Source organism: Saccoglossus kowalevskii, chromosome 17 (genome assembly GCF_978046115.1).
Source record: "Saccoglossus kowalevskii chromosome 17, keSacKowa6.1, whole genome shotgun sequence".
Lineage (NCBI taxonomy): Eukaryota > Metazoa > Hemichordata > Enteropneusta > Harrimaniidae > Saccoglossus > Saccoglossus kowalevskii.
Window position 1 is genome coordinate 5,911,365 of NC_140657.1, and position 25,356 is coordinate 5,936,720.

The 25,356-nt window shown below is 35.0% G+C and overlaps 3 protein-coding genes across 4 annotated transcripts; all 3 read right to left on the reverse strand.

Annotated features, from left to right (window-relative positions):
- Window positions 1-252: 252 nt before the first annotated feature.
- Window positions 253-21,770, reverse strand: LOC100368424 (medium-chain specific acyl-CoA dehydrogenase, mitochondrial-like). Of its 2 annotated transcripts, none has more exons than XM_085491785.1 (11): window positions 21,705-21,770; window positions 6,523-6,595; window positions 5,156-5,253; window positions 4,243-4,312; window positions 3,392-3,492; window positions 2,683-2,763; window positions 2,084-2,323; window positions 1,744-1,884; window positions 1,549-1,644; window positions 550-798; window positions 253-447 (listed from the first exon to the last, which is right to left on the reverse strand). In XM_085491785.1, exons 1-11 carry the CDS (start codon window positions 21,741-21,743, stop codon window positions 367-369), a joined length of 1,269 nt encoding a protein of 422 aa, XP_085347911.1. In that variant the 5' UTR covers window positions 21,744-21,770; the 3' UTR covers window positions 253-366. The 2 variants fall into 2 exon arrangements, with proteins under 2 accessions (XP_085347911.1, XP_002735282.1); XM_002735236.4 differs by lacking the exon at window positions 21,705-21,770 and adding an exon at window positions 7,637-7,738.
- Window positions 11,102-15,464, reverse strand: LOC146732611 (medium-chain specific acyl-CoA dehydrogenase, mitochondrial-like). The gene is made up of 5 exons (XM_085492345.1): window positions 15,309-15,464; window positions 14,966-15,106; window positions 14,773-14,868; window positions 11,285-11,533; window positions 11,102-11,182 (listed from the first exon to the last, which is right to left on the reverse strand). Exons 1-5 carry the CDS (start codon window positions 15,447-15,449, stop codon window positions 11,102-11,104), a joined length of 708 nt encoding a protein of 235 aa, XP_085348471.1. The 5' UTR covers window positions 15,450-15,464.
- LOC100369033 (medium-chain specific acyl-CoA dehydrogenase, mitochondrial-like) lies at window positions 15,453-21,166 on the reverse strand. Its single transcript, XM_085492347.1, has 7 exons — window positions 21,161-21,166; window positions 20,344-20,416; window positions 17,909-18,006; window positions 17,623-17,692; window positions 16,471-16,571; window positions 15,899-15,979; window positions 15,453-15,548 (listed from the first exon to the last, which is right to left on the reverse strand). The coding sequence occupies exons 1-7, from the start codon at window positions 21,164-21,166 to the stop codon at window positions 15,453-15,455; spliced, it is 525 nt and encodes a 174-aa protein (XP_085348473.1).
- Window positions 21,771-25,356: the final 3,586 nt, after the last annotated feature.

The window sequence follows — 25,356 nt, forward strand, 5'->3', positions numbered from 1 at the left end:
GCGACACCATGAAAATCCGAAAAAACGCACGTTTTAAAGAACTGACATCTACTCATAGGTCAAGCAGAACTACAAGAGACAATAATATAGTTTTGACAGTGGAAAACCACGTTTTTTATGTTGTTGAACATGGTCCAGCAATCATATCAAATGCATACACACACTCGTACAAAACGAGAATGCAGCCTTTATCTAAAATAATGGTGTTTTGATTTTTCCAAAAGTCCGCGTTTTAATAGGAAGGGGGATAAATTTTATTTTTAAAATCACTTTATTACACTTATTAAGCTTGGATACAGTTAATTGGGATTACAATTGAAATGTGCGTATTCGTAATACTTCAACAGACAATGTCATGTAATGATGCTAATGGTTTTGTTGTTGAAATCTACCAATTAATTGCCTAGAAATAATCATCCTTTGTATCTGGGCTGTTCCTTCATAAATCTACAAAAAACAAACAAACATGTGTTAACAGCGTTGCATATTCAAATACATAATCCCCAAATAGCGCCGACAAAGACTTGTAATACACATCTTTGTGATTACCTGGAATATTTTAGCATCTCTCATCAGTTTCTCCACTGGGTAATCGCTATTAAACCCGTATCCACCAAATATTTGTACAGCATCAGTGGCACATTTATTTGCCACATCCGCGGCCAATGCCTTAGCAATTGAAGCATAGTACGTGTTGCGCTCTCCCTCGTCAGTCTGCAAAGCAGCACGGTATACCATAGATCGTGAAGACTCTATACCAATGGCCATTTCTGCTAACATAAAAGCCACTGCCTGATGCTATATAATACAAATACAATACATAAATTATATGCAAGTTAATCACCTTCTTAGAAAACACGTTGTACCAATCTTGGCCACTCGTTTCTTTGGCTGGTTAATGTATATTTTTCATAGTTGTTCAGCATTATGCAAATATTAAATTTAAAAAAACATAATACTATTCATATAACAAATGAACAAATTATTTAAATGCAAGTGTACAATGTGTTTGGGCAATTTGTAACAGTCAGCTAATATCACATGAAGTCATAGGTTCCAATTTCTCTTCTAATATAGACTTAAGGTGCAACATATGCCAACGTGTTAAAAGATGATAATTCAAAGAAACACATATTCAAAAGACGATTCCGTTATCGCGCGTTTTCGAAGAAGTTATGAAATGATGAATAGACCTTTATATGTATATTAGCTACAATGCTACGAGGTGCGTATGTTGATCAATGGTATACTTGGAAGACAGAGATTACCACCTCTATCTTATGTACATGCACTGGCAGTTGTAAAATCATGCTTTTCGACAGAAATTTTTATTCAAACGAATGGACATTATAATCCAGGAAAAAGACACTAACTAAGCAGTACAATCATCAACTGGCAGAACCTGCACCAATTCTCTAATATAGATAATAACCTGTAACATAATTAACTTACCAGCCTAAAATTACACAAACCAATGCTCTAACATTGATATTAACCTTTACTAATATCAATTACTATGAACATAACCATTCTACCAATGATACTAACCTCAGCAATTAATTTGCCCATTGTTCGTCGTTCCAGAGAATATTTAGTTGCTTCATCCAATGCTCGTCGGGCTAGACCAACGGCACCTGCAGCCACCTGTAATGAGAATCACTATATTATTATTACATTCTAATAATTTAACAAAATATAAATACCCTTTATTTAAAATGACAACATTATTATAATATTTTTTACCGGTGGTCTTGTCTTATCAAAAGCTCCCATGGCAATCTTAAATCCAGCTCCTTCACCCAATAATACATTTTCTTTAGGTACAACAACATCTTCAAAAGTAATGCCACGTGTATCACTACTACGCTGTCCCATGTTCCACTCCTGGATTAAACATAATCATGTTAATGACATTAGGTGTTGTTAGATTTCCATGATTATCAATCATGATATTTGAGAACTGAAACCAATCAGTGTAGTTTGCCATTATTGTTTATGGAATACATATGATAAACCTTAACAATCGCAATCTATATATTTATTAGAATATTTTATTCATAACAGGATAAGCCATATTGAATACCTTTCTACCTGGTGTTAGTCCAGGTGTATCTCTGTCCACTATGAACCCTGTAAAAGCTCCACTTGCAGGTTGTTTAGGATCAGTAGACGTTCTGGCGAGTACGAAATACCAGTTTGCATATCCAGAATTTGTTATCCACATCTTTTGTCCATTTATAACATAATGGTCACCCTTTTTTTCAGCTCTAGTTCTAATTCCGGCAACGTCAGATCCACCACCTGGTTCTGTTACACCATATGACTGAAATGTAAAAGCCTTGACTCAGTAACTCAAATTGAACCAACTCGTCCAATTGATACAAATTGTAGTAATCATTGTACCACAATATCCGTGTTATTTTAACACTAATCAAGTCTGAATCAACCAATCAAGTTGCACCACATACTAGGATTACGAGGCACAACAAAAATACATAATTAGTTATCAAATAATAATAATAAACATGTCAATGATTATTCAAAAATAAATCCCAAGAAATACATTGTATAATTTCTAATATTATTTCCTAATCTATTCACTTCGAATAAAGTACATAAACTTTATTTTCCAAGTAAATGTAATATTCACATATATAGTAACTGGTAAATGCAACAACATACACAGAAGAGCGGTTCTTCTAACATTCTTCCAAGATATTTCTTCTTTTGTTCCTCATTTCCAGCCAAGATTACAGGCATTTGCTGTAATAAATTGATTTTTTTAGTTTTTAGTTAATTTCTTTTTCATTACACGAATAGAAACAGCTACAACTTTGTTTACAAACAATTGGAGTGTGGTGTTCACATCAACAGCGCATGTCAGTTCTTGGTGACAGATAGTGTTTTTATGGTGTAAAGTGGTGATGGGTATGTCAACGCTAGCAGCACGTTTTGTTCACAGAAGCGTTGTTTCGTAGTATGTATTGTTCACATCACATTCCGTGGCTTTAAATTGATGTTGGTTGTTTACCATGTATTATATGTTAATGATAGTTGTAGTGTTCATTAAACTTTGCTACTATTGGATTTTATACACACTTCATTGTATACTTCCTTTCGATACGTCTCTTAACACAAAATTGTTCACCACTGTGTTTCTTTCTAGCGTGAACTGTTTACTGAAGTGTTTTTACTGTCGGCAGTGCTAGTCTGAATTGTTCACCACAATTAGATTTTTGTTCGCCGAAGTGTATTTCTCGAAAGCTGAATGACCTATAATGGTTACTCGGTGCACATTTTGTCAGTAAGATGATGGATTATTCTTGTAAAACACAAAAAAGTGAAACATACATGCCCTAGCAAAACGTGGTGACAACTGACACATACTTACAGCAAGGGTATTTGCTAGAACTGTCGTACTAAATCCAGTACAGCCATATGACAACTCTTCCATTGCAATGCAAGCTTCTACTATATTTAATCCAGGACCACCTGAGGAAATATTGATAACAAATGCAAATGTATAGTAAGTAAATAATCGAGTAGTGTAATAACTGAACAGGTCACCAATGGATGGATGTTTGGATGGATGTATCATGTAGATAACGTCAAGTTTGTATTTTGTTTAATGCTATATTCTTTATTTTAAAACAATGTAAACAAGGAGCCTCCCCAGTTAGCAATGCACATTTCAATTGAAGAACTGAAGATATCACTAGAAAATGAACAAATCTGAAAGAGGTATATCCGAGGTACCTACATATATAACATCAAAACAATTGGATTTGCGGTTTTTAACAAGAAGTCGAAAATATAACTTTTTACCAAAAATGATACAATTATCCATCAACATTAGAGAATTGAAGATATCATCACGAAATGAACAAATCTCAGAGAAGTCTGCCCAAGGAACATATACACCAAGTATCAAGGCAAAAACTATTTTAGTTTTCAAGAAAAAGTAGAAAAAGTAAAAAGTTGAAACGGACGGCGGACGACGACGGACAATCACTCAGATGATAAGCTCCGCTCGACAAAGTCGACAGCGAAGCTAATACTGCTCGATAGTTTTATAATAGTTTTTGAGCTTTTTTCTTTCTCGTATAATTTACTGTTCATAAGTAGTTGTATAATACCAGTGTGTGTGTCAAAGCAGATCAGACATGGTTGTATATGCAAGTAAATGTATTTAGTAATTTTATGGCCCACGTAACAATGATTGAATTAGCAAACAATACCTACCATACTCTTCAGGAATTTCGGGATTCAGCAGACCCAGTTCCCATAACTTTTTTAGTGATTCTTTGGGAAACTGGAAACAAAAATATGAAAATAATGTTTATTAATTATTAAACCATGTGTACTCGTAATTAGTACAATTACTTTCCGTATTGATTCGTTGTTTGTAGGCTTTCAACTTCATTTTATGGTATGGACACTTTTAATACATATACATGTATGGGCAAATTATGTCTATATATTTGTGAAAGATTTGCAGGACATCTAAACTAGCAACCAGTTATTTAGTGACACATCTAGTGACAACTATAAGTAGTAACTAAGTTTTACCAACTTTTCAAGAACTGATTAGTTATCACCAACTTGGGTCACACAATCATAACTGTTATTTCCAACTGTAGTGACAGCTATAACTAGTAACCATTTAATACTAACATTACTAGTAACATATTTGAAGGGGAACAATTTTTAAATAAATATAAAGATCGATGTCAATATGTTCCAATTTGCGATCTATTTGTCTGCATGGAGATGGTGTGTATTGCTGCATCCCTCATTTCATTTTTCAATTCACCCACCGAGTGTAAATTTATTGATTTTATTTCAACAATTAGCTGTATTTACTTTTCGCGCATTGACATTTAGTGACGTGAATATCTGGATTTGTTTCAAACATAACCAGTGTACATAACCATGTTCCTGACATTTATAATTTATAAATAACATGGTCAAGGCCTTAGATTAAAAATGACCTATAAGGACCAGTTAGCAGAGCCCTAACACGCCGACGAAAAGGACAGTCTCTCAAAAAACACAGTGAACGCAACGATTTGAGACTACATGCATTACGTAATAACAGTGAACAGTCAAATCTTCAGAAAGTTATATATACAAAACAAACTATTATAGTAAGTACCTCCCCTGCTTTATCCCATTCTGCCGCTTTTGGTATGATTTCTTCTTTTGCAAACTTACGACATAGTTCTTGGATCTGTTGTTGTTCGGGGCTGAATTCTGCACACAAAAGAAAATTAAATATTATAGCAACGCGATAAAGGGAAATATGGTGCTGATTGAATGCCATTTAGTTGTGAGATTAAGCAAGAAATAACTAATTTATCCTCAAATATAAATAAAAAATGTTTTATCACGTATAATCTACTTGTAAATTGCTTCTCAATGCTTTCTACCGAGACATGTTTATATGCGAGTAATAGTCACGGGAGAATTGTTGCATAATTTAAACAAATATTTCTCGGTAGTTCGTAACGTCAACGATATGGCGTAGTACGTCAACTGTACTGTGTAGTATGTCAAGAGTATGGTGTAGTACGTCAACAATATGGTGCGGTACGTCAACGATATGGTGTAGTATTGTGTAGTATGTCAAGAGTATGGTGTAGTTCGTCAAACAGACTGTGTAGTACGTCCGGTGTGTGGTGTAGAGCGACAACAGTGTGGTGTAGTACGTCAACTACTGTAAAAGGGTTAATTATTCACTGGGTTTTAATTTTGCTTATTTCACTGACTGGAAAATGCGCTAAATTAAAACCCAGTGAATATGTCAAAATGAGCATAGAACACATTATCTAAATGATAAAACCGTGAATTTAAAACCACTAAATACACCCGAAATGCTAAATCAGTGACATTTAAACCCAGTGAAAATTAGTTATTTTACAGTATATGGTGCGGTACGTCAACGAAAAGGTGTAGTATTGTGTAGTATGTCAAGAGTATGGTGTAGTTCGTCAAACACACTGTGTAGTCGGTCAACTGCATGGTGTAGTACGTCAACTGTATGGTGCATTCCGTCAACCGTATAGGGTCGTACGTTGTCATAATTCCAAGACAAATACTGATAAAAAATTATTTGTGTAGCTTGCAAAACAAATATGACATTTTCAATAATAAAATAGAGTTCGAAATGAGTGATGTCGTCCAACAAATTCAAAGGTCAGAGGCCGATTGACCTACTCAAAATGCGATAAGCGAACAAGACCCCAACTCTATGCTTCCATTGATTGACTTCTAGACAGAGTTGTAATGTGTGTTTTTTATTCACATAAAGTGGACACATTTCACCGTGCACCTTTAAAAGATGAAATGGGTTTTCATGTTGACATTATATCGTTTTACATTGATCGCAAACTAAATTAATGATGTTCCAGAAGTTTAAAATTCGATAACGGACAAGAGGTTTAGCAATCGCCATGCACATCCAACTCTACCTTTAGTATAGGTTCATGTTATGTCGTTAATTGTATAATATCACTGACTCACCAAAACACAATTTATTATCAGACTGGGTCGATGAGCAGCGTATAGATCCAACTGATGACAGCTTTGTCAAATTCTGAAAACAAATCGTTCATATTTTAATACATATATTACGTAACTACACATAAAACCAAGTTACCAGTAATAACTGAAAGAAACCCACTATTTAGGGCATAAAGCTGTCACCTAGATTATAGACGTATTTATATAAAAAATTATTTAAATATAGATCAGAAGCTTTCATTCAAATATTTAATTATGATTGGCTCGAGAGCTAAACATTTTCTACACCCATAATGCGCTCGCATGTTTTCAGGTGAAACGGTCCTCCCTTCCACGTCAAGAAAATCCAATACTAAGTACGTGGAATACTAGCTTTCGTGTCCAGGGAACACATTACCATGTTCCCATTACTACCTTACATGTCTAGGGCGCCCAACACTTTCTATACATTTTAATCTTTTACTGTTTTTCACCTCTAGGGAGCCCAATATTATTTATCATCGTAACCGTATGCTACAGTCCATGTCTCGGATTCCATATGCTACATTCTGTACACAGGAAGCGCATACTAATTCCATGCCTAGGGAGCCTCTGCTACCTTCCAAGCCTAGGGAGTCTCGCCAATCTCTCAAGCATATTCGTGTAAACTGAAGGTCGCAAACCATCTAACAATTCATCAGTGGATCTGCACATGGTCATACTGAACAACCTTATTTCTTTCTTTTCACGATATTGTTACGCAGAGAGTCAAAATCCAATTACGGTAGCTGTGAATGTTGGTTTATGTTTTTTTATTATCCGTGCTTAAGAAACAATGGAGCTAAAAAAAATAGACCATGAAGAAACTAACTTGAAATGATTTTCTTGTACGTGATAGCATTGCCGTATATACAAATTTATTTAGTGGGTTGTGATCTGAATAGACACTCGTTAACGGCTAAGCACTGGCCTCGGTAACGTTGTACACTATACCACCGTCACCAACACGGTGTTGAGGTACGGTAACCCACCAATGTATTGAAAACAAGTGGCATACGCTTCCGGTGTTACACTCCGAATATAATGCACCACTTCGTATGTTGGTACATTTAACAGATGATATACATGTACTTACCACAGGGCACAGGAAGCGAGTGAAGCTGCGCAAAGCCATTTTTACTGGACTACAATGTCTGACCCGTATAAACTTTAAACCTAATACCCTTGACCTTTGAACAGTCGCGATCGTAATTCGTCACGTGACCCAGGCACGTAACGTTCATTGGTTCCCATGATCACGGGATATATGCACCCTTTTATCCACAGATTAAAACTCACTATGACTTCTTGAAGACTAGACGTTAATTTTATCATTTTGTGAAAATTCGAACATCTTCAGTGTAACATACTCACAAACTGGTGGAGAAAACCTCAACTGAAAAAATATTATTTTGCAGGGGTTATTGGCACTTGTTTTGTGTATAATAATGAAGAATGACTGATAATGTATTTGACTGGTAATTACTTTGCTTTTAACTTGTAAGTTAGATCAAAACGTGCAGGGAACTCACACTACATTCCAATCCCAAGGAGACTTACCGAAATTGTCATCTAAGCGTTAGGCCGTCACTGATTGGCTGCTGAGCTGGAATGCCAATTTTTAGTTTTAAATACCCCGGCTTACTGTTCTAGGTTCTTCGCGTAATTAGGTGTTCGTATGCAATGGATTTTTCCACACAAAAACGACGAATTCGGCCGAATTTTGTTATCGGTTGGCTTAATATAACTCAAACGGACCGTATTTTTGTGAAAGATTGGTATTTTTGTCTTGATTTGTAGAAATCTGAAAAAACGCGTTTCACAACTTGTCTCTTATTTAGTTTTATGCGTCGTTCAAGATGGCGGCCCCCATTTAGTAAATATCGTAATTATTTTATTATCACGTGTGCGCCAGCTGACTGTGAGTATTACCACACAGTTTATGTGTTATGTCCATATGAGTGTCATTTTTGAGGACTTCGGTAGGCGTGGTGTTTACATTAACATCTAGTGGGTATAACTTAGTAACCAGGCGACTAGTAAGTCTGTTAGCGTTTCTAATATGTGTAGATCGAATTATACCATCATAACCACGATCTAAGGCCGCAGAAAAATGACAGACGAATGATGAAGTTTAGCGCAAACAAACAATTCGTCACACTGAATGATGACGAATTACGCTGTCAATGGACAGTGTTATGTAATTAACTATTCTCTCGCATCATCCGGGCATTTAAAGTCCGTGATTTTGTTCCCGATCATTGCGTTCCTAACATCGGCATCCCAAAACAATACTGACATATATATATATAATTAACTATATATATATATATATTCGTTGTGCAAATGAAAAAAATAACAAACGACTAGAAATATGACATACTTTAAGTTACAGCTTTACAGAAACGGAATATGAATAATAATTTTCTTCAATTATACGTATTCTACATGTTTTTCTCATTTATTTTGCCACTACATACGGCGCTACGCTGTATAATAATGTTTTGTATTACCATTTGAACACACATTAAGTAATAAATGACATAGATAGGTTTTGTAAATTGGCATGCCCTGACCTTTCCAAAATCAACAACATTTTCACGTATGTATTTCATACATATTCCCTAATATAAAGTGTCTCTAGTGTTGGATAACATTTCTGGAATGAAATGAATCGTGCTTTCAATGACAAAATCAGTACTGCAAAAATAATTTATTTTATAGATATTTTAGCTGTATGTATAAAGTTAATTTTTCACTGATTTTTGGTTATTGGAATGTAAAATTTTATCGGAAAATCTATGTAGTTGTCGTATTATTTCAAACGCTGCCGCCATCAGACTCTTACCACATATTGTTCATGGCTGGTATTAATAGAGGGATTACGTAACATCCTGTGTGTAGATAGTTTTAATGCCGCCTTCATGTCTGACTTTATATTTAGTATTAGTTGTTTACTTCAACTGTATAAACAACACATGTTAATTATCTCTGTATTACTAAGAAATAAAGCAGTTCTTCTTTAGGTTTGAAACAGTCAACATTGCCTTGTTTTACTCTCTCGCACACACATACGTCGAACCTTTTCCCACAAATTTAGAAAGAAGATACAATTTTTATTTAACAGTATATTTAGTTTATTCAAAAATTCTGAAACCATACATTAAATGAATATCACCGAAAAACTACAACGAATAAACAAATATTGTTAGACAGAGTATTTTTTAAATCTACTGAAATGTTAATTTTGATAGACATTATCCATCTTATATTATTTTTAGGTTAAAAAACTGATATGTGTAAGATAAATAAATCAAAAACATGGTTTTATTTGAAAATGAATACAATTTTCAGATCTTCAATTATAGTGTTAACATAAAGTATACAGCACGTATATAGATGGTTAAATGTGAAACACAGGTGTAAATATAAGAATGGTTTCATGTTAAGAATGGCCCATAAAATTATAATTAATATTGATCAGAATTTAAATTATCATCATCATGTTAGTGTTCTGTGTAAACGGGCAGGCGCCCAATTGAAAGTTTAGCAAAGAATGTCGGGTTATTCAGATCAAGCCTCAAGACTATGTATATTTAGATGTTTTATTTTATCACATTTTACTTATTGTTCTTTAGTTTGGAATTTTTGTGGTAAAGCAAACATTGCTAAGATGGAGCGTATTCAATACAGAGCTCTGAAATTTGTGTACAATGATTTTCAGTCCAGCTATCAAACTTTATTGGAACGTGCTGGACTACAAACACTGGAGATGTCCAGGAATCGTGACATACTTGTTGAAGTTTATAAAAGTGTGAACAAACTCTCTCCCCATCTTTTATGTGGGATTTATACAAGGAGAAAAATGTAATGTACAATTTAAGAAATTTTCATCAATTACAGTTAAAACGACCAAGGACTAAACGCTATGGACTGGAGTCATTGTTTTATTATGGTGCTGAAATGTGGAACTCGCTTCCTAATCGAATAAAGGAGTGCAAAGATTTGTATCCTTTTAAGCAAATGGTGTCAATGTGGTCACCATCATTTTAAGATATTTAATTGATTATTTGTGAAATCTTACTGTTGTTTTTCTCTGTGTTTGATGTTTGTAATTTTTGCTTTTGTTTGATGTAATTTTGGCTAGGTGTTTCAAACTGACTTTAAATGAACGAATTGAATAAAACATACGGGAGATAGTAGTGATATGCCCGGACCCTTGAATTGTGCGAAGGAGAAAGGGGTAATAGTATTCCAGGTTGACACATCCGTTGACTCACAAACACTCGAACTGAACGAGAAAACATTGTTTCTCTAAAACAAGAGTGTTTTGATTTTTCCAAAAGTCCGCGTTTTATTAGGGGGTGGGTGTGAATGCCGGGTAATAAACTGACCTAGGAAGGTAGTAGTCGAAGTTCATTGGTAGGATACACATAGACACTCCTTATTACACTTTATTAAGCTTGGTTACAAACAGTTATTGGAATTTCATCTGAACGTTAATGTGCGTATTCGTATGGTAATACTTAAACACTTCAACAGACAATGTCATATAAGGATGCTAATGCTTTTGTTGTTGAAATCTTCTAATTAAGTGCCTTGAAATAATCATCTTTTGTATTTGGGCCGTTCCTTCATAAATCTACAAAATAAACAACAACATGTGTTAACAGCGTTGCATATTGTGGTTCATAATCCCTAAATACCGCTGACAAAGACTTGTAATACCCAGCTTTGCAATTACCTGGAATATTTTAGCATCTCTCATCAGTTTCTCCACTGGATAATCGCTATTAAACCCGTATCCACCAAATATTTGTACAGCATCAGTAGCACATTTATTTGCCACATCCGCGGCCAATGCCTTAGCAATTGAAGCATAGTACGTGTTGCGCTCTCCCTCATCAGTCTGCAAAGCAGCACGGTATACCATAGATCGTGAAGACTCTATACCAATGGCCATTTCTGCTAACATAAAAGCCACTGCCTGATGCTATATAATACAAATATATTACATAAATTATATGCAAGTCAATCATCTTCTTAGAGAACACGTTGACCCATCTTGGTCACTCGTTGCCTTGGATGGTGAATATTATATTTCATAATTGTTCAGCATTATGCGAATATTAAATTTAAAAATACAAAATATTATTCATATAACAAATTTAAATAAACCATTTTATTCAAATGCAAGTCTACAATGTGTTTGTGCAAATTGCAAACTGTAACTGTCAGCCAATATCACAAGAAGTCATAGGTTCGAATTTGTCTTCTAACATAGACTTATTGTGTAAAATATGCCTACCAATTAAGTTGTAAATTTAATCAAATAAACAACACTCAAAAGGCAATTTCGTTTTCGAAGAATAAGTTATGAAATGATCAATAGACCTTTGTATGTATATTAGCTACGATGCTACGAGGAGCATGTGTTGATCAATCGTATAGTTTGAAGAAAGAGATTACCGTCACTATCTTATGTACATGTACTGGCAGTTGTAAAATCATGCTTTTTGACAGAAATTTGTATTCAAACGAATGGACATTATAATCCAGGAAAAGAAATCTTACTATCCAAGTTACTCAATTATGGCATCCGGGGTACTCCTCTAAATTGGTTTAAAGATTATCTATCTAACCGTAGACAATATGTTCAGGTAGATGGTTATCATTCCTCAACCCTTCCTATCAATTATGGAGTTCCACAAGAATCTGTCTTAGGTCCTATACTTTTTCTTTTATATATAAATGATATTTCTAAATCCTCTCCTTTCTTCCAATTTAAATTATTTGCTGACGACACTAACTTGTTTCACACACTAACATCACATTCCATTCCTGTACCAGATATAGAGTACAATCTGTCTTTGGTTAACAAATGGTGTAATGATAACAAATTAACTGTCAACTCAAACAAAACTAGTTACATGTTCTTTTCCTCGTCACATAAACGAGTAAATCATGACAATCAGCCTATCCATATGAATGATACCATTCTAAACAAAGTTGACGAAACAACGTATCTTGGCGTTGTTCTGGATAGATACCTATCATCGGATTAATCAGCAAGCTTCGCCACTATTTCCCAAAATTTATTCTCATTATGTTGTATAATGCCCTTATTCTTCCGCATCTCTCATATGGCCTTGAAGTCTGTGGAAATACATTTCCCTCAACAATTACTCCAATTTATAAACAACAGAAGAGATTAACACGCATTATTCTATTCAAAGACCAATATACTCACAGCAAACCTCTATTCTATTCTTTAGGAATTCTTATTATTTATGATTTATTCAAATATCAGCTATGCACTTTTATTCATGACCTTCGGCATCAAACATTCCCTCGTAATCTTTTAGACTATTTTTCGTTTCATTCCCACAACTATACCACTCGATCTGTAACCAATTCTGACTTTTCCCTTCCCAAAAAGAGAACAAATAAAGGTCTATATTCAATTGATTATAATGGTTCAAAACTATGGACTGCTTCACTCAGTTATTTGAAACTCATTAACAGCCGTGCAAAGTTCAAAAAAGAACTCAAAATGTATTTGTTTTCACTATAAGTTTGCAATTTTTGGTTGGTTAAATGATTGATTAATTGGTTAGTGATTGGTGATTGATTGGTTGATTGATTGATTAAATGGTTGGTTGGTTAATTGGTTGATTGATTGGATAATTGGTTGACTGGTTAATTAGTTGGTTGGTTGATTGGTTAGTTAGTTTGTTAATTGCTTGCGTGGTTAATTGCTTGATTGGTTAATTTATTTATTTATTTATTTTATTTATTTATTTATTTATTTATTTATTTATTTATTTATTTATTTATTTATTTATTTATTTATTTATTTATTTATTTATTTATTTATTTATTTATTTAGAAATTTATTTAGAAATTTATTTAGAAATGTATTTATTTATTTATTTAGAAATTTATTTATTTAAAAATTTAATTATTTATTTATTTAGAAATTTATTTATTTATTTAGAAATTGACAATGCACTAGTGAAGGAAATTGATTAATTTATTTTCTTATTTATTTACACTGTATTTCTATGTTTAGTTCTATGTATTATTTATTTACTGTTATAATTAGTCTTCGTAATATTTTTTGTAATAATCAATTGTGTTAGGTGAATACTACGCCCTTGTATTTTATTTCCATTGAAATAACTTTATACAGGGGAAACAGATTTGTATCAGGGGGATTCTTCTCCTCTGGGGTTCTCCACACGTGTCAGGGGGGAATCTCGTCTCGCCTATTGCGTCTCCTTGAGGTACGGGATCGGGAAAGTCACTTAAACTTTACAGTCAAATAAGACACACACAACAAAATACGTTTCAACTCTCGTCTTAGTCAGTCAGTCGAGCACTCTATAAGACACAGCGCCCTGGGGAAAAGTCCCCAAGACTATCGCAAGGCTGGCCCAAGACTCTGCTAGACTGCATCAAGACTCGCCCCAAGACTCTCTAAGACTGCGCCTGTCCTGGTGTACTCGCCAAGACCAACTCAAAACAACTTTATTCACTTTCAAAACCTTAACCAATTACAAAGCAGTATTAAGACTCTAAGGCGTAACCTCCAATCATACAGCCAATCACACTAAGTACTGAACACGTCATATCTTTTGATTAATCGTTCACTACATTAATAACTGCGAATACCAACTGTCAGAAATAGTAGTCCGAATAGCGACAGTTATCTCGTAATTAGTTCCAAATCACTGAACCAAGTTCCGTCCAGAACCTCAAATGGGCCGAAATGATGACAGACATAACACAGCCATTCACTCGTAATCAACTAATTAAGTCGATTAACAGATACGCGTAAACAATTTCATCATACTAGTCTAACATTACAATTGCTATCTTCTGTTACCCCAGCCATGGATCAGTTGCTCATTTTATTTTATTTTATTTTTTAATATTTATTATTTATTTTATTATTTATTATTTTATTATTATTTATTATTAATGTACTCTCTCTCTCTTGTCGTATGTTTTTAATTCTTTGTACTATCTGTAATCTATCGCCAATAAATAAATAAATACAAAATACACTAAGAGCACAATCATCAACTGGCAGAACCTGCACCAATGCTCTACTATATAGCCTGTACCGTTACATGTCTAGCGATGCATGAACAAATGCTCTAACATTGATATAAGCATGTACTGTCATCAAATAAACAGGACCATAAACGTTCTACCAATGATACTAACCTCAGCAATTAATTTGCCCATTGTTCGTCGTTCCAGAGAATATTTAGTTGCTTCATCCAATGCTCGTCGGGCTAGACCAACGGCACCTGCAACCACCTGTAATGAGAATCACTATATTATTGTTACATTATAATATATTAATTTAAAAAAAGATATAAAAACATAGTGTCAACATTATTATATTATTCTTTACCAGTGGTCTTGATTTATCAAAAAATTTCATGGCAATCTTAAATCCAGCTCCTTCACCCAATAACACATTTTCTTTAGGTACAACAACATCTTCAAAAGTAATGCCACGTGTATCACTACTACGCTGCCCCATGTTCCACTCCTGGATTAAACATAATCATGTTAATGATGACATTAGGTGTTGTTAGATTTCCATGACTATCAATCATGATATTTGAGAACTGAAACCAATCAGTGTAGTTTGCCATTATTGTTTATAGAATACATATGATAAAACTTAACAATCGCAATCTATATATTTATTAGAATATTTTATTCATAACAGGATACGCCATATTGAATACCTTTCTACCTGGTGTTAGTCCAGGTGTATCTCTGTCCACTATGAACCCTGTAAAAGCTCCACTTGCAGGTTGTTTAGGATCAGTAGACGTTCTGGCGAGTACGAAATACCAGTTTGCATATCCAGAATTTGTTATCCACATCTTTTATCCATTTATAACATAATGGTCACTCTTTTTCTCAGCTCTAGTTCTAATTCCGGCAACGTCAGATCCACCACCTGGCTCTGTTACACCATATGACTGAAATGTTAAAGCATTGACTCAAATTGGACATACTCGTCCAATTGATACAAATGTAGTACTCATTGTACCACAATATTATTGTTCTTTTAGAAATAATCACCCCTGAATCAATCAATCAATCAATTAACCAATCACGTTTCATCGTTTACTGGCATCACAAGACACAATATTAAAAAAAAATAGTTGATCAAATAAAAAAACATGCCAATGATTATTTAATAGTAAAACCCTAAGAGATACATATATTATATAATTTCTAATATTACTTCCATTCTGTGCACTTCGACGTTTCACAAAGTACATGAACATGATTAATGCAAGACGTGTATGGTAATGCAACAACTTACACATAAGAGTGGTTCTTCTAACATTCTTCCAAGATATTTCTTCTTTTGTTCCTCATTTCCAGCCAAGATTACTGACACTTGCTGTAATAAATTGATTTCACTTTTTTAGTTTTTAGTTATTTTCTTTGTCATTACACGAATAGAAACAGCTACAACTGTGTTTACAAACAATTGGAGTGTGGTGTTCACATCATGTGTCATCAATACGTTGTTTCGTAGTATGTATTGTTCACATCACTATTCCGTGGCTTTAAATTGATGTTTGTTTATCTATTATTATATGTTGATGATAATTGTAATATGCATTAAACTTTGCTACTATTAGAGTATACACATTTAAAGTGAATGCAAACAGTGTTCTTTGCTGTTGGGGGTGCTAGTGTGAATTGTTCACCACAATTAGGTTTTTGTTCGCCGAAGTGTATTTCTCAAAAACTGAAGGACTTGTACTGTTCACAAATAGTCACTCAGTGCACATTTTGTCAGTAAGATGATGGACTATTCTTGTAAAACACAAAAAAGTGAAACATACATGCCCTAGCAAAACGTGGTGACAACTGACACATACTCACAGCAAGTGTATTTGCTAGAACTGTCGTACTAAATCCAGTACAGCCATATGACAACTCTTCCATTGCAATGCAAGCTTCTACTATATTTAATCCAGGACCACCTGAGGTAATATTGATAACAAATGCAAATGTATAGTAAGTAAATAATCGAGTAGTGTAATACCTGAACAGGTCACCAATGGATGGATGTATCAGGGGGAAATCTTTCCTTCTCTCGGGGTTCTCCACACTTGTCAGGGGGGAAACTCGTCTCGTCTCTCTATCTCGTCCCCTCGAGGTACGGGATCGGGAAAGTCACTTTAACTTTACAGTCAAATAAGACACACACAACGGAATACGTTTCAACTCTCGTCATAGTCGATCTTTTGGAGCACTCTATAAGACACAGCGCCCTGGGGAAAAGTCCCCAAGACTCTCACAAGGCTGAACCAAGACTCGCCCAAGACTGGACTGCCTCAAGGCTCGCCCCTGGACTCTCTCGGACCGCGTCTGTCGTGGAGTATTCGCCAAGACCAACTCAAACTCTCTTTATTCATTTTCAAAACTCTAACCAATTACAAAACAGTAAAAAGACTCTAGGGCGTAACCTTCAATCATAAAGCCAATCACACTAAGTACTGAAAACGTCATATCTTTTGATTAATCGTTCACTACATTAATAACTACGGATACCAACTGTCAGAATGAGTAGTCTAAAAAGCGGCGGCTATCTGGTAATTAGTTCCAAACCACTGAGCCAAGTTCCGTCCAAAACTTCAAATAGACCTAAACGATGACAGACATAACACAGCAATTCAGCTAATAATCAGCTAATTAAGTCGGTTAACAGATACACGAAAACAAATTCATGACAGATGTTTGGATGGATGTTTACATCAAAATACAATAAGCTACACAGAAACAACTATACAAGAACAATACATTAAATCATGAAGATAACGATAAATTTGTATTTTGTTTAGAGCTTCCTTCTTTATTTTTAAAACAATGTAAATACAGCTTGCTGGTTTTATAATAGTTTTTGAGCTTTTTTCGTTGTGAAGGTGTTATTACAGTTTATTGTGATTTGGGCCAGCCATGGATGCAAGTATATACGTATTTAGTAATGTTGTGGTTCACATAACAATGATTGGACTAGCAAACAACACCTACCATACACTTCAGGAATTTCGGGATTCAGCAGACCCAGTTCCCATAATTTTTTTAGTGATTCTTTGGGAAACTGGAAACAAAAATATAAACATAATGTTTATTACTATTAAACCACGCGTAATCGTAATTAGTACAATTACTTTCCGTAATAATTCGTTGTTTGTGGACTTTTCAACTTCATTTTATGGTATGGACACTTTTAATACATATGTATGGGCAAATTATGTATATATATATGTGAAATAACTTACAAGCTATATACAACACAGACTATTATATTTAGTACCTCCCCTGCTTTATCCCATTCTGCCGCTTTTGGTATGATTTCTTCTTTTGCAAACTTACGACATAGTTCTTGGATCTGTTGTTGTTCGGGGCTGAAATCTGCACACAAAAGAAAATTATTTTAGTAATATGATAAAGGAAAATATGGCGCTGTATGAATGTCACTTAGTTGTGAGATTAAGAAAAAAATGAATAATCTATCCTCAATATAAATAAAAAATGTTTTATCACGTATAATCTACTTGTAAATGGCTTCTCAATGCTTTCCACTGAGACATGTTTATATGCGAATAATAGTCACGGGAGAATTGTTGCAGAATTAAAAAAAATATTTCTCGGTAGTTCGTAACTTTTATAATGGTCAACAGTATGGCATTGTACGTCAACAATATGGTGAGTACGTCCGGTGTGCGGTGTAGAGCGACAATAGTGTGGTGTAGTACGTCAACTATATGGTGCGGTACGTCAACGATATGGAGTAGTACGACAACTGTATTGTGTAGTATGTCAAGAGTATGGTGTAGTTTGTCAACCGCACTGTGTAGTCGCTCAACTGTATGGTGTAGTACGTCCACTGTATGGTGTAGTACGTCCACTGTATGGTGTAGTGTGTCAACAATATGGTGGAGTACATCAACTATATGGTGCAGTACATCAGCTATATCGGGTAATACGTCAATTATATGGTGTAGTACGTCAAATATATGGTGCACTACATCAACTGTATCTGGTAATACGTCAATTATATGGTGTAGTACGTCAACTATATGGTGCAGTACATTAGATATATCGGGTAATAAGTCAATTATATGGTGTAGTACGTCAAATATATGGTGCAGTACATCAACTATATCGGATAATACGTCAATTATATGGTGTAGTACGTCAACTACATGGTGCAGTACATCAACTCTATCGGGTAATACGTCAATTATATGGTGTAGTACGTCAACTATATGGTGGAGTACATCAACTATATCGGGTAATACGTCAATTATATGGTGTAGTACGTCAACTATATGGTGGAGTACATCAACTACATCAGGTAATACGTCAATTATATGGTGTAGTACGTCAACTATATGGTGGAGTACATCAACTATATCGGGTAATACGTCAATTATATGGTGTAGTACGTCATCTATATGGTGCAGTACATTAGATATATCGGGTAATAAGTCAATTATATGGTGTAGTACGTTAAATATATGGTGCACTACATCAACTGTATCGGGTAATACGTCAATTATATGGTGTAGTACGTCAACTATATGGTGGAGTACATCAACTATATCGGGTAATACGTCAATTACTAGTATATGGTGTAGTACGTCAATTATATGGTGCAGTACATCAACTATATCGGGTAATACGTCAACTATATAGTGTAGTATCATATAATGTCATGATTGTGTATGTGGACCAACGTGGATGATTCCATTTTCAATGTGTTCTTCATATTTTAATAAACTATTCTACCGGTGATGCTAACTACGATCGTAATATTTCTACTTGAAGAGATAACATTGTGATACGTTAACGCGAATGCATACGATATTGGATACGACATTACTGGGCGTTCGTTTTCAAGATACTCAGCTAACAACCCTTGTCTGGTATTTGGTATTGATGCATTCAAATCAAACCGAAGGCCACCACGGCGTCCGTATTTAATTTCAACAAAATTAGAATCTCATAATCGTTCATTCAAATGGCGCCCTCTAGTGACGGGCGCTTTAATGTCGTCAATAGTTGACATGAAGGCCAATCAAATCGTCGATATCGTTTTAATCTGTAGTCGTTCATCAATTAATATTATGATTGAGAAATTTCAGTGTACGCTCACGACTAAGCCACAAGCCATAGTTGTCATACTTCCAAGACAAATAAAACAAATTATTCGTGTAGCTTGCAAAACAAATATGGCATTTTCAATGATAAAAAATGATAAAAAAATGAGTGATGTCGTCCAAGAAATTCAAAGGTCGGAGGTCGATTGACCTGCTAAAAATACGATAAGCAAACCAGGACCCAACCAACTCTATGCTTCTAGACAGAGTTGTAATGTGTGGTTTTTATTCATTTAAAGTAGAAATATTTCACCGTACACCTTTGAATGATGGAATGGGTTTTCATGTTGACATTATATCGTTTTGCACTGATCACAAACAAAATAAAAGGTGTTTAAAATTCATTTTTGATTTGTAGTATTCCTGATCACGAAACAATGGGTTTAATCGTGAACACTGGTCATCATTGGCTGCATAATATCTGTGCCATTATTTTACAACTCTAACGTGGCACTGTCAACTATACCGTTACAGAATTCTACTGTATACTAGTACTGGGTATTTTGATAACGAGGTGTGTAGCCATGCACATCAAGCTCTACCTCTAGTATAGGCTCATGCCATGCATATAATATCACTGACTCACCAAAACACAATTTATTATCAGACTGAGTAGATGAGCAGCGTATAGATCCAACTGATGTCAGCTTTGTTAAATTCTGAAAACAAATCAAGATACTGATGAAAAGTTGAATATCTAGAGAATGAAAAGTGATATAAAAAAACTGTAAATTGCATTCTCCTACATTTGTGGAGCTTTTTCTTTAGAGGTCATTATATTGTTTGGATTGATGTTTCCTTTAAATGAGGACTAAAGGGAGCAATCGCGTCATGCATGTCATCGCCTCCATGGTGTTTAATTGCAAGCACTTCAAATGCCTATCCAAGCTACTGTACAGTTATAATTAAAACAAAATTAAACCACTGCAATATTATTTCGAATGCAGTTTAGAATATACACAACTATAAATTAAGGCCGCATTTAGGTTTGCTTTAAAGAAACCTGCTATACACCTAGATTATAGACGTATTTATATAAAAACAATTTAAATATAGATCAAATGCTTTCATTCAAATATTTAATTGCGATTGGCTCAAGGGCTAAACATCGTTTACGCCCATAATGCGCGCGCATGCTTTCACGTGACAAGCTACTGCGACCACCCACATAGTTGTATATTCCACGTTATATTCTACATATTCGTGCATACATTTAATGTATAAGGAGCACATTTGCACATGCAGGGAACCCAATACTACCTTCCTTTGCGAGAGAGTCCAATACTACCTCCCACATCCAGTGAATATCCTAATACTACCTTCCGTGTCCAGGGAACACATTACATAACATGTCTAGGGCGCCCAATACTTTCTATACATTTTAAGCCAATACTGCTTTTCACCTCCATATGCTATGCACAGGGAGCGCATACTAGGGAGCCTATGCTATCTTCCAAGAGTAGATAGTCCCGTCAATCTCTCAAGCACATTCGTGTAAACTGAAGATCGCAAACCATCTAACAATTCATCAGTGGATCTGTACATGGTCATACTGAACAACCTTATTTCTTTCTTTTCACGATATTTTTACGCAGAGTCAACATCCAATTACGGTAGCTGTAAATGTTGGTGTATGTTTTTTATTACCCGTACCTGAGAAACAATGGAGCAAAAAAAAAATAAACCAATGATTTTCTTGTGATAGCATTGCCGTATATACAAATTTATTTAGTGGGCTGTTACCTGAATAGACACTCGTTAACGGCTAAGAACTGAACTCTGTAACATTGTACACTATACCACCGTCACCAACACGGTGACTCCGCCAATGTATTAAAAACAAGTAACATGTGCTTCCGGTGTTACACACAATGAACCACTTTATCTGTTGGTACTAGTATATTGTAAACAGTATATAATAGATGATATACTAGTACATGTACTTACCACAGGGCACAGGAAGCGAGTGAAGCCGCGCAAAGCCATTTTTACTGGACTAAAATGTCTTACACGTATGAATAAAGTACCCTTGACGTTTGAACAGTCACGACCGCAATTCGTCACGTGACACCAACACGTTACGTTCATTGGTTACCATGATCACGGGAGATGCACCTTTCTATCCACTGATTAAAACTCACTATAAATGACCTTTTGAAGACTAGACGTTAATTTTATCATTTTGTGAAAATTCGAACATCTTCAGTGTAACATACTCACAAACTGGTGGAGAAAACCTCAACTGAAAAAAAAAAAAGAAATCGCAAGGGTTAATGGCACATGTTTTGTGTATTGTGTACTAATAACGAACGTCTCTCTATTCGAGCAATGGCTTCTTACAGCTTCTTATTGTGTAACTTTAGACCATGGGGGTTTTTACCTCCATGTTTGGACCAACATTAATACGACAGTGAATCAGTAAAGCTGTTACATTTAAATTTAGTTAAACGAGAGTCTGGCACATAAAGTTGGTTTATACAATTATGTATTTTCTTATCATCATGAAAAATTATGAAACTGAATCAGTTTACATGATCGCAAACCCGGAACTATTTGAGCACTGAATACTTGTAATATTGGTGTGTAATCACTAATTAACCAAACATACCTTTAATTGGTGCAACTCAAGACCGCTTTATTTTAGGAAAACTTCTAGATTTGACTTAATGATTATGTTGAGTGAGATTCTCTAAAATCTAAAGCCCTGGTGTTGTTATCAGCCCTTGGGGGTCAGTGGGAATTTGTCTGTATATTATACGAAGTGGGAATGAGACATTAGAATATTTTTAACGAGTTGTTCTATTATGTTGTTGCTTGAGTCATGGAAGGTACTAACAATTTTCCATTAATGTTCGCCAAGATCTCCGGAAACAACAGCTTTTAAACCAGACGCCATTTTCAATATTGTACATGCAAGGTTCGACTATCGCTTCCGAACATCCTCCGTATATTACCGAATGCTCGAGATTAGCGTAACCCATTGTACCAAGATGCTAAAAGCTAACAAGACAACGATCATAGGGTAAAGCTAAAACAATAGCTTCGTGGCTCCTTCCGTTAGTACCTTCCATGCTTGAGTTAAGTTGGAATGCATACTATGTACTTATTTGCCGAACTGTTGATGACTGTTCAAAAGACGTCTTCCTTATTCTTATTGTCGCTTAGACAAGTGAAACGAACAAACATACACGTAACTATAATTTCAAAAACTCAAATCACGAAAAGGAAAATGACCTGATAATGCACACGCGTTCCTGGTGTAAGTGAATTCGGAACCCCTCACAGAAGTATTTACTCATATTGTTTGAGGGCGCAATACTCCTTCTCGTATCGTGTGTTAACGGCACCGCTAGTGACTGGTAAATTCTTTTCTTCGACTTAAAGGTTTGACCCAAACGTGCATGAAGCTCACACTACATTCCAACTCCAAGGAGCCCATGCTACATTTATATCTTTACGGAAACTTACCTTGGTTATAGACAAACGAGAATGGCAGATTTACGTAATCTTCCGTATAATATGATTTGAAGGCTAATCCATAGAATACTAAGCCAACCGTTATGCTGCCAGACCAACATGAAACTGATTACTCGAGCATCTATTTACAATTATTAGCATGCAATTATGAATATATATTTTTTGCAAATCATGTTTATATATTTTTACCAAAAACGTAATTCGGCAAAACGTTTAATTGCAACATTGTCATATTCAACTAGTTTAACACGTGAATTTCGATCATTGACAGGTTTTATCCGCCAATAATGTTAATTGATAAGGTTAATACTGTGTAACTAAATAGGAAAGGCTGGTGACGCAAGAGGAATTCATGGAAAAGGTAACAGCATTATAGTTAGTTTGTTTGTTTTTTATTGGAAAAGAACAAACAGCTTGACAGCATAGCAGGGCTATGTATAGGAAATTCAACGAGTGTCCATTGGTTTATAGGATAAATCGAGTTTACACATAAATAAATGGAGCTAATTTCGTTTTTATCTCTATGGCATAATTCAAGTTCAATGTTTACTCATAGACCCTCCAGTAGATTATGTGTTCTTTTTCACGTCTGAAAACTTTTAAATCGTAAAAGAAAACTGTGTATTTTATGCCCATGGTGTAACAAAGATCGTCGACTAAATGTACTCAGCAAAAGGAACGATATTTTTAAAGCACCCCGTATGCGGCCTCGGTATTTATAAATCGAGCCAGGCCAGAAAGGCCGCATATTCGCGATTTATCATAAACCCAATGATTTAGTTGTTATAGACTGAAATGACAAATTAGAGAATATTTGCTAATAAAAACACCGGATTCTTTAACAGCTGTTTGCCAAATACGCACAAAAGAATGTTTTTCACAACAATGTAGCATACAGCTACGACCGTTAGAATTAAGGTGGGTTCGTTAAATTTAGTTTATTATTGATAACTCATTTCAGAAGCCTGCTAACTCGATAGAATTGGGTGTCTTGTAAACGTGGCATGACTTTGCGACAATATTGCTCCTTTAACTTTATGTTGATTGCCTAGCTGATCTGGAAGCCCACCAGTTATTTTTTTACAGAGGTTAGCTAGTATGACGAGAGCAAAGCCCCAATCACAGTAGCCGATCTATGGGGTCAGAACCTTCTAATCTAGAAGTAAAATACACTCACATGTTAAACATAACATGTTGTTGTATGACGTTAAGAGCTGTTTTTCTAATTTGCTTTCTGAAATAAAGGTCGTTGACTTTGAATGTATGTATTCCATACTAATCTCAATCAATGCACCTTTGAACTTTTGGTATGTTGATGAAGTACATATATACCCACACAAACATATTCATCATCGAATAGTTTGTAATATATTTTTCGACATAGTAAAGCATTTTTTTATTTACCCGAACAAAAAAACAAAACAAACAAAAATCTTTTAGATAAAAAACTACTCTGTTTTTCCAAACCATCAATAAATTTAAGATAAGATAACTAATTCATCTCAATGGTTTGATAATTTAATTTAATTCAGGAATGAATAGTTGATAATAGCGAAGACTTTTCGGTGTTAGAGCTGGTTAGCCAATCACACTGTCGAAAAACCTGTTAACAAACAAGCTTCTCTCTGATTGGTCTGACTGTTCGATGTTAGGGCTGGTTAGCCAATCACACTGTCGAAAAACCTGTCAACAAACAAGCTTCGCTCTGATTGGTCTGACTATTAGGTGTTAGGGCTGGTTAGCCAATCACACTGTCAAAAAACCTGTCAACAAACAAGCTTCGCTCTGATTGGTCTGACTATTAGGTGTTAGGGCTGGTTAGCCAATCACACTGTCAAAAAACCTGTTAACAAATAAGCTTCACTCTGATTGGTCCGAGTCTTCGATGTTAGGGCTGGTTAGCCAATCACACTGTCGAAAAACATGTCAACAAACAAGCTTCACTCTGATTGGTCTGACTCTTCGATGTTAGGGCTGGTTAGCCAATCACACTGTCGAAAAACATGTCAACAAACAAGCTTCACTCTGATTGGTCTGACTCTTCGATGTTAGGGCTGGTTAGCCAATCACACTGCAAGTAGTATTGCATTGAACCTCAATTTGTGTCACATTGTGGGATTTT

What these genes read in the sequence shown, in the direction of transcription:
- LOC100368424 (XM_085491785.1), bottom strand. Translation starts at nt 21,743, where the DNA reads ATGGCTTTGCGCGGCTTCACTCGCTTCCTGTGCCCTGTG. An exon ending in TTCTAGCAAATACCCTTGCT is followed by an intron (nt 2,764 to 3,391) that starts GTAAGTATGTGT and finishes AATTTATTACAG; the next exon opens with CAAATGCCTGTAATCTTGGC. An exon ending in GAGATGCTAAAATATTCCAG is followed by an intron (nt 448 to 549) that starts GTAATCACAAAG and finishes TGTTTTTTGTAG; the next exon opens with ATTTATGAAGGAACAGCCCA.
- LOC146732611 (XM_085492345.1), bottom strand. Translation starts at nt 15,449, where the DNA reads ATGTGGATAACAAATTCTGGATATGCAAACTGGTATTTCGTACTCGCC. An exon ending in GACTAACACCAGGTAGAAAG is followed by an intron (nt 15,107 to 15,308) that starts GTATTCAATATG and finishes TGTTTAATCCAG; the next exon opens with GAGTGGAACATGGGGCAGCG. An exon ending in TTGATAAATCAAGACCACTG is followed by an intron (nt 14,869 to 14,965) that starts GTAAAGAATAAT and finishes TTCTCATTACAG; the next exon opens with GTGGTTGCAGGTGCCGTTGG.
- LOC100369033 (XM_085492347.1), bottom strand. An exon ending in TGATAATAAATTGTGTTTTG is followed by an intron (nt 18,007 to 20,343) that starts GTGAGTCAGTGA and finishes TTTTGTGTGCAG; the next exon opens with ATTTCAGCCCCGAACAACAA. An exon ending in CGAAATTCCTGAAGTGTATG is followed by an intron (nt 16,572 to 17,622) that starts GTAGGTGTTGTT and finishes ATATTACCTCAG; the next exon opens with GTGGTCCTGGATTAAATATA.